Below are 9,539 nucleotides of genomic sequence, written 5' to 3'. Positions count from 1 at the left end.
ATTGGAGCGGTGACTGGAAGACCTACGCGGGCTAGTCGTTCAGGTCCAAACTCCAGCTGCAGACTGGAGAGAGGCATGGCTCCGCTGCGTGTTTGCGTGCTGGCCCTGGCGGCTGTGCTGCTGCTGGGTATCTCCACAATGTCCAGATCGAAGGGCCTGGGGGGCCAGAAGCATCAGAGGGCGTCGCAAATCCCTTCTGAGTTCAGCCAAGGCGAGCGCGTTGCGATGAAGGAAGCGCTGAAAGGTGAGCCTGGGCCTCTTCGCCCACCTATGCTCAGATACAGGTCCCTCTCTCTTTGGGCCAAGGAGAAGAAGTGGGCTCACTCCCCACTTCTACGGCACTGGGTCCGCCATTGGAACTGGAGTTCCGCCACACGCCCCAAGCCAACCCTAGCCCGCGTCCCAGCACCTCGTCCCCAGACTTGCCGATGACACTCTTGCCCCAGACCTGGCTTCTGCGGACTCTGGTGTTCCCTGCCTAGCCTGGAACCTTTCTTAGCTCCACCCTCGTCCCTGTGGCCTTCACCTTCACCCTGGCCAATACTCTCTGTCTCAGTATTGAGATAGATTTTATTTGTACTTTTAACCTTCGAAAGTTTTCACTTCTGTTAAGTCTCTGCAATATCTTAAGATAAGACTAAAGTATCTTAATCTTATCTACAGAGGAGGGAAATTGAAGCTTAGGTCAATTAAATGAACTTCCCCAGGGACCCCACAGCAAGGAGTGAGCACTGGATGATAACACCTATGGCTTGTAGGATCCTCCCAGCTCCAGATGACTCCAAAAAGGGGTGTGGGGTGTTCCAAACTTCCTCTCCTGATTAAAAGACGTCTTTCCCCTAGACCTCAAACCAAGGTTAAAAACTCATTTGCTTTCTCAGTCTGCATTTTCTGGGAGAAAAAAAAGGAAAGTGTCTGTTGAGTGCTAGATCCTATGGGATAATGACATCCTTCCTCACCACTGGGCTTAGCTCCAGTCTTTTCCCTTTCAATAAGTAGTGGATCAAAAGAAACTGCCTACATAAACATGTGCAGGCAGATTCAGGGACCAAAAGCTAACCCCTGTGGTTGAATGTATATTGTGCATGTGCTTGAGCGATTGGCCAGGAGTCAGAGTAGAGCTTTCCCAAAGCACAGCACGAATAGTTAGTTCTCTGAAAGCCAGTGGACAGCTGCTCACCAGTCTCTTTACCCAGAAGAAAGCAAAAAGCTTTCTTATTTAAAGAACCCAAAGTAGAGACCTTATAGCCACATGGCTATATGGCCTATGTATATTTATATGGCATACACACACACACACACACGCACGCACACACACACACACACACAACTATATAGCCACATGCCTCCTGCTCCAACTCTGAGCACTTGAGTTCAGATTTTGAGTTTGCCTCATACAGGTTCATCTTTTTGAAACTTGACTTCTCCATCTATGTGTTGGGCTGTGATGTAGAGTTGATCCTTAGAAAAACTGATTCCAGAGGTGTGAGAAATAAGCCCACTGACCCAAAGGAGGGACACGGAGGCTTAGAGGGGAGTGAGGTGAGGCTTTAGTCAATATTCTTGCAAGAGCGGGTGTCTGATGGACAGACACACCGGGGCGGTTATGCAGGCAATTTTATCTCCTACTGCGCAACTCCCTCCACTGATTCCTCATTGGCTGAGTACTACAGAGGTTATAGCCTTACCCGGAAGTCACCTATGCCCACATAAGACAAAAAGTCTGATTGGAACAAATGTACATTCCTCGAGGTGACACAGACTTCAGTTCTTTGGTGCATGCTCATTGCCAAGCCGTGAAATGGAGGGGGGCGGGGGAAGAAGAACCAGGAAGTGAAGTGTCTAAGGGTTTGGGACTCGGTGAGGGGGGGCGGTTCATACATATTTCTAATAGGTTGTAAACCTATTGTTAATTCACAGCACAGTTTTTATTTCATATTTCTGAAAATGAGTCATCTCACTTCTCACAATCCCTCTTCTAAGTGGATTCCATTTTCATTTATAGGTTATTTTGGGCACAAGGCACACACGTTTGTTTCTTTTTTTTTTTTCTTCTTCTTTTTTTTTTTTAAATTTGCATCCAAATTAGTTAGCATATAATGAAACAATGATTTCAGGAGTAGATTCCTCAGTGCCCCTTACCCATTTAGACCATCCCCCCTCCCACAACCCCTCCAGTAACCCTCTGTTTGTTCTCCATATTTATGAGTCTCTCCTGTTTTGTCCCCCTCCCTGTTTTTATATGATTTTTGTTTCCCTTTCCTTATGTTCATCTGTTTTGTCCCTTAAAGTCCTCATATGAGTGAAGTCATATGATTTTTGTCTTTCTCTGACTGACTAATTTCACTTAGCATAATACCCTCCAGGTCCATCCACGTAGTTGCAAATGGCAAGATTTCATTCTTTCTGATTGCCGAGTAATACTCCACTGCATATATATACCACATCTTCTTTATCCATTCATCTATCGATGGGCATTTGGGCTCTTTCCATACTTTAGCTATTGTCATAGTGCTGCTATAAACATGGGGGTGCATGGGTCCCTTCGAAACAGGACACCTGTATCCCTTGGATAAATACCTAGTACTGCAATTACTGGGTCGTAAGGTAGTTCTATTTTTAGTTTTTTTGAGGAAACTCCATACTGTTTTCCAGAGTGACTGCACCAGCTTGCATTCCCACAGATGTTTGTTTCTTAAGAGGAATCTTAAGATTACTCCCAGGATTGTTCCAAAATGCGTTTGTTTGTTTGTTTGTTTGTTTTCCACCCAGGGACCTCAAGTCCTAATCTTTTCCCTCTCTGCCTACTGAATTCTATCTTTTCTATCATATTCCGCCCCCCCCCCCCCCCTTCGAAAACGTGACTCCTAACTGCCGTTAGGGATTGGGACGACAACCAATCTTAACTGCTTCCTGCTGAAAGGGGGGGATGACAGGGGTATGGCAGTGAGGGCAGGCAGAAGTCCATCCAGAGGTCCAAAATAATGGAAAAGTATTTGGAATGTCTGGGCTAGCAAAATTTTCTTATTTTTCTGATACATGCAACAGCTTCTACAAATGACATACAAAAAGATTATTAGACTAACAAGCATTAATATTCCAAATGCAATGTCTCCTAGGGAGGAGGTCACACTATGGGAAGATGCATTGTAGCCATCCACAAAGTCCCTGACCTGTCTGGTCTTTTTGTTTTTTTTAATTTAAGTATAGCTTTTCTTCCCTCTTCCATATTTATTTGGATCTTGTGATGTTGTTACTTAGAATAGTTAAGCATTTGAACTAGTTTTTGGTTCTCAACCCTCAAATCTTCCTTTGGCCATCCAATTTCCAAGGAACAACTCCCTGAGGTGTATTTAATTTTACCTCAAGGAAAAATTGATCTTCTATATCCAGATTACTGTACGTTTAGACAACTGTTTATCTGTCCTGGAGCTAGTAACACTATAGTCCCTAATTCAGTCATGATTGTCTCTTTCTAGCAAGGGAGTGGGGCTCTCTGGCATTATCAAAAAAAACGTGAAAAAAAAAGTCTCCCCATATGCACCCCGGTGGCTGAGAGAAACGTTTCGTCAGAAGTTTTCTGGAGACACTGTAATATGCCGTGTTTGGACGGCTGTGGCCGGGAGTGGAAAGGAGGGACACAAAAGGTGATTCCAGTGTCAAGAAGGAAATCAACCGGTTTTCCTTCTGCTTCCACAGTTACCCAAGGCTCTGGATTTCCAACAGTTGGTTCAAAGGGAGCCACCGTGAAGAACCCCAGGTCCATCAGTCTCTTTCAGGGACACTGGTTATCTGAGCCCTTGCAGACTGAGGCCCCCAAGGGCATTCAGATTTTCCAGTGAATGTCTCCACACAAGGGGCATGGCTTATGGGGTTTCGACTTCTGTTGTCCCCTCTGACATTCTTGTTTCCAGTGCCGTGATCGGCCACATAAATGGCACTTGGTGCCAGAACCTCGGGATGTCTAATCTGACCTAGTGCATAAGGCCACGACTATGGCCTTAGATTTTTTTTAAGCCTCCTTTCTTGTTCCTTATTCTCCTCTCTATCTCAGTTGTAATATGCCCAATTGGTAGCTCGTAAGAGCTTCTCCAGGGTCCCTTCCGGGCCAACAGCCAATTTTTGCAGCTTCCTTCAAATACCTGGGGCCGATTGAGTGACAAATTTGTCCTTTAGAATCGTCTCAGCTTCGGGGGCTATCAGGGAGATAGCCGTATATTTAACTTTAACCTTTCCAGGAAGGCCACCAGGCTGTCATCCTGTGTCTGTAAAATGGTGGCTAACTTAGCATAATTTAAGGGTTTAACCTTAGATTTCCTTAGCCACAAAGCTTGGAAGTGGTAGCAATACCCTTCTCCAATGGGACTATCATAGTCCCAGTTAGGGTCTTGGGGCAGAACTGCCTGAACCCCAGTAGGGAACTGGGAGTCCCTATAGGACCTCCAGTCCCGTGAGAATTAAGGAGTTGCTCATCCCCATATCTCTCGGCTGCTGCCAAAACATCACGCTTTTCTGTCTCGTGAAGAGTCTAAATCAATAAAAGCATTGTATCTTTCCGAGTCAACTCAAAAACATACCTAATATTCTGAAAAGCCTCTATATACTTATCTGGATCATCAGAAAATTTACCTATTCTTTTACCTGTCTTAAGTCATGCAATGAAAAGGTTTCTTGTAAATCTTATTTTGGTGGTGCCTTCCCGTGTTTTCTCCTTCCAGCACTCTAGCTTCTCGTAGTGGCAACGCACCTGCTACCTTACGGGGAGGGCCTGGCTAAGGTGGGCAGTAGGGAGCAGAAGTGCACGTTTTTAAGTCTGGATCGAGGTCCCGAGGAGAAGAAGGTTGGGGTAGAAGACTTCCCTTCCTCCTTTTCTAGGTCTGCTTTGGGTACGGGCAAGGGGACGTTAGTTCCCTCCCTTCATCATTGTGAACCCTCGGAAAGAGTTGCCCATAAGGCCAGGATCGACCTTACACATATCTCGATTTTGTCTTAAGGTCCCCAGAACACTGAACATAGGAGATTTCTCCCCGTTCCCCCTCACGTTTGCAAAACAGGTCAGACTGTAGCATAGCATTACAATTGGTATTTCCCTATGGCCGGCAGATTTCCTCCTCCAATTTGTATTGGGGCCAAGCCTTGGTGCAAAAGAAAATGAATCACTTTTTCTTTAGGGTTTGTGGATCAAAATCATCCCAGTTTTTCCGAATACATCCCAAAGGAACATTGGCCTTGGTTGGGGATTTGCCCATCTATAGGAAAAAGAAGGAAAAGGCATCCCTTATCTCAATTTCCTATAGCTAGCCGGGAGAAACCTCATCTTGACTCTGACTGCTGGCCAGCAGAAGCCTCATCCGTAGGCCCCATGTTTTGGCTGGCTATCCAACTGGAAGTCGAAAGTCCTGTCAGTCTTGCAAGGTGCTGGGAGTACTTGCTCTTACCCAGCCTTGACCCTATTCTCCTACCCCTCCAGTTTCCTCCCTGTGGGACTTTGGGGGCATTGACTATGACCAAGCAAGATTCCCTTGGTTGTCGAGGGATGCATTAATTTTATTTTGGCCCAACAGAAATTTACATATCAATCATAATAAAGCTGTTCCTCTTTACAATATATTTTAAAAGGCTGGCAAAAACCTTTTCCTAAGGATAAAATCAGGCATTGAGGGGGGCTCAAAGGCCCAAAGCCAAGGTCTATTCCCTTGCCTTTTTTTTTTTCCAGCAACGCCCACACAAATATGTTCCAGCCATGTGGGTGTCCATTTAAAGTCACTAGATTGGTACAAGTCGGCACACACTGGGCTAAGTGTAGCCAAATGACTCCCATGTATCCCGGTAAAAGCCCTTCATGTGTCATCCCTCACATGACACAGGCACCCATTCCTCCGCCCTGCAGAAACAACACACATGCGGAGCATTTGGAAGCCGCCAGTGAGGACACTGCTTCCATCTGCCCAGCCTTTGGATCAAACCAGGGGCAGTTTCAACCAAGGCTTGAGCAAAATAAGTCAAAAGAGAGAGCTGCCCTGCCCTTTTGGTGCAAATCATAGTTCTTTCCATCTTTTTGGGCAGACAAAGGAGGAAAAAAAAAAAACTTTACCCTTTTTTTTTTTTTCCTAAAAGCATTTGAACCTTTGTCCATCCTGACCACACATAAGATTCCTTTCCAAAGATTTCCTTTCACAAACCTTCTACAACTTTCCTTTGCATTTAGATTTTGTCCCAAGCCATTCCTCTCCAAACGACCAGTCTCACTTAGGACAAAATTATTTTCTTTTACCTCCAACAAAAATGTATTTCCATTTTTTTTTGTAATTTTTTTTACATAGCTGCTTTTACGTACAAAGTTGCTTTCCTTATTTCCATCAGTCTTAACTGCATCTGGCAGAATTTTAACTTTTAGAAACCTTAGTCTCCAGTGAAAAATAAGTAGTTACCATTTGTGAACTGTGACTTATGGCAAATTTATGAATCTGTCAAGCACAAAGCATGTTTACCAACAGACCCAAATAGCCTCAGTTTCTCTACAATAAGAACTTAAAAGCACAAACCTATGTTTAGCAATCAGTGTTTTAGCATTTTATCTCATTAGGTATCCAATGGATTTAATCCCTTGTATTGTGCAAGCAAAACTTTAAAGTTTCAGGCTATCAAAGACTTTGAAAACTATCTTAACAATTACCCATGAAAACTTGAGATAGAATAAGCCATCATTTTAAGTCATCTTATTGCTAACAAACTGCAACAGAGACAACAGGAACTCATTAACCTTAAGTAAACCTGGTTAATAAAACAAAAACATCAAGGCTGCCATGAGTTCCTTGAGGAAGGTCACGCTCTGAATATTTCAGGTGTCAGGGAGCTGCAGGGAGATTTATTTCAGCTACATTTCTCTTGCCTTTGTTTTCTTAAAACAAAGTTTTCTTTGTTTCCTTTCAATCATCTTCTCCACAGTAGTTACCATAATCTTTACTTTCTGGTTTTGTCTCTCCTCATCCCTCTTTACGAATCTTTTGTACCTCCCTGAGCAATTCTGTCCACCTCTCATTCCATCCATCCATCTTCTATAACTTTCTGGAAATATTCAGGCCTAGATCCAGAGGACCTAATGGGGCAAAGTCTCCTGAAGGTTAATTTTGTCACTAGAAGTTGGCCTGATATTTCCTCATTGGATCCCTAAGCCTCTGTAAGAAATCAGTTGGGGTTTCCTTCTCTTACTGTATCCCAAAAGCCTTACCAACACTCTGCCATCTTGGAGCTGATTCCCTGATTCCTTTGATTATTAGCTCTCGTAACTCCTACATCCTAACCCTGTCCCAAGGTCATTACTGTCCTAATCAGGGTCTACATTGGGAAACTTTTGTTCAGCTGGCTGAACACCCTGGCCAGGAGAATAAGTTTCATATTTAATGCTGGTAACTCTAAACACATGTCTATCTTAGTTAAACAACAAACTTGCAAATTAGTTTTTAAACATTGACTATGTTCTACCTGCATCCGCTTAAAAGTCAATCACTTGTTCCCCATTATCAGTTTTTACCTGGGACACCAGTGGGAGAAATCTGAAGTGGGCCACCCAAGTGGGTGCTCTTTGCTCCTTGACATGGAGGGTGGGAGGAGCCAATGGTGTGGGAGGCACCAAGGAGGGTTTGGAATCAGTTATGCAGGACGCACCCTTAGGTGGTGCCAGAACAGGAGGAGAGGGAGGGGAAGGCAGAAGAGGTGAGGTGCTAGCAGAAGGCAGAGAAAGAAGATTCCCAGTTCTAAACCTTGTCAGCTCAGAGGGAGGAGCAGACGTCCTGGGGTTTTTTGTTTGTTTGGTTTTTGTTTATTTGTTTTTCCAACTGAAGTGGAAATACGGAGTCTATGTCAGACCGGAGAAGACAGGGAATTTCCCCAAAACAAAAGGAAGGAGTTTCGGCAGCTGCTTGGGAGTACTGCTTAAAGACTCCCTCCTAGTGTAGACTAACCACAGACAACTGGCTCTAATTATCATAGTCATTAACCCAGGAAATGAATGAGAGAGACACCCCCACATACAGCTCCTCCAGCAACCTCGGTTTTTTTGGAGGCCTGTTTAGACAATCATCCAGTATATCAAGAGGGAGTTTACTAGCCAAACACATTGGGGCAAACACGTTCTGCAAAAGGCCCTCAGTGCTGGATCCTTATGTAGGGCCAGAAAGCCTGGACACGGGGTACCTCAGTCCATTTGCCCTGTTTCTTACAGAAGAGGTCTGTATTAAAATTAGTGTCCCGTTAATCTACTTCATCTCCTAAGGAGTGTTGACCGACCCCAGTATTACAAAAGATCAGTTTTGTGTTTTTTGTTTTGTTTTGTTTTGTTTTTTAGATCTTGCAATCTGAATTGATTCCAGTGGGTTAAAAGGCATCCCAAAGGAGAGTCCTTGGTGACTGAAGAACATCCCGTGTTTCCTCAGTTTCAGAGAGTATAATCCCTTTCCTCCAGTGTACTAGAACTTGTCATTCACATAAAGGGCCCTATAGATCAGTCTTCCTCTGAGCCAAAAAACAGATGGCCCTTTAATTGGGTCTTTAGTCCAAACGAAACAGCAGAATTTGATCATTTTATGTTTGTCCTTATTCCTTGTACAAGGAGTGTCCTCCCAGTACCATAACGTTCACCCCAGCAGACTAGCTGGGGGAATCCGAAGAGACCCGCCTCTTTCTGGGTGTCTCTTCCCTTACCCCTAAGCCTGGAGTTTTTGTTCCTCATCCTCCACCAGGCTAGTTCCTGCCCCTGAGTTTCCCTGGGATGCTCAATCCCCCTTAATGGAGGTTTCTTGCACTTTCCAGAACCGACTGCATCTGTCGCCAGCCGTTTCCATTGCGGGAGAATGGAACCATGGGTAGAGACTCCTCATTCCCTTCGTATCTGGGATATGTCTCAGTCACACGCACTCAGTCTCTGAGGATTTCCCAACCCCCAAAGCAGTACTTATTGATGGGGTTTTGGGGTGATGGTGGGTGGCCTGGATCCAATGACCAAGGAAGAATTCTTGAAGACGTCTTTGGTGCACAAAAGTAATTTTATTAAAGCACAGGGATAGGACCCATGGGCAGGAAGAGCTGCACTGGGGTTGTGACAGGTAACTGATTATATACTCTCAGGTTGGGAGGGGATTAGAGACAGTGTAATAAGTCTTTAAGGAATTTTCGAAGCAAGGTTTCCAGGACCTTGAGGGGCTAGCTGCTGTTAGAAAAATCACCATTTATTACCATTTAGTAAAACCTCAGTCATGAGACCCTTCAGGTGTCTATCAGGGGACCATAAGCTTGGAGTATGATTCCCAGCATATATCTTGGGGGGGGAGTTGAGATAAAGGAAGTTTCCAAAGGAATTTTTATGTATTAGACTTACAGGACCCTGGGAGGTCAGGATAATGTTGGGCCAAGATTGTCTTTTGCTTCTAACAAAGTGTCATCATCAAGGCAGCTGAGCTCCTAGAAGGACGTCACTGCCTGTTTCAAGGACTTGTCAATGGACTGTAGGCAGTAAGGGAATTTAATTTTTCACTTGCCTT

The 9,539-nt window shown here is 44.5% G+C and overlaps 1 protein-coding gene across 1 annotated transcript in view; it reads left to right on the top strand.

Moving 5' to 3' along the window:
- The first annotated feature begins 69 nt into the window (after window positions 1-69).
- PM20D1 (peptidase M20 domain containing 1) overlaps window positions 70-9,539 on the top strand; it is a 30,117-nt gene continuing 20,647 nt past the window's right edge. The window contains exon 1 of the mRNA XM_049634505.1: window positions 70-244. Within this exon, the coding sequence (XP_049490462.1) occupies window positions 76-244 (169 nt within the window). The 5' untranslated portion in view covers window positions 70-75. The remainder of the gene's footprint in view (window positions 245-9,539) is intronic.

Source organism: Panthera uncia, chromosome F1 (genome assembly GCF_023721935.1).
Source record: "Panthera uncia isolate 11264 chromosome F1, Puncia_PCG_1.0, whole genome shotgun sequence".
Taxonomy (NCBI): domain Eukaryota; kingdom Metazoa; phylum Chordata; class Mammalia; order Carnivora; family Felidae; genus Panthera; species Panthera uncia.
The sequence above is the reverse complement of the archived record's forward strand: the minus strand, read 5'-3'. Positions and strand labels throughout refer to the sequence as shown.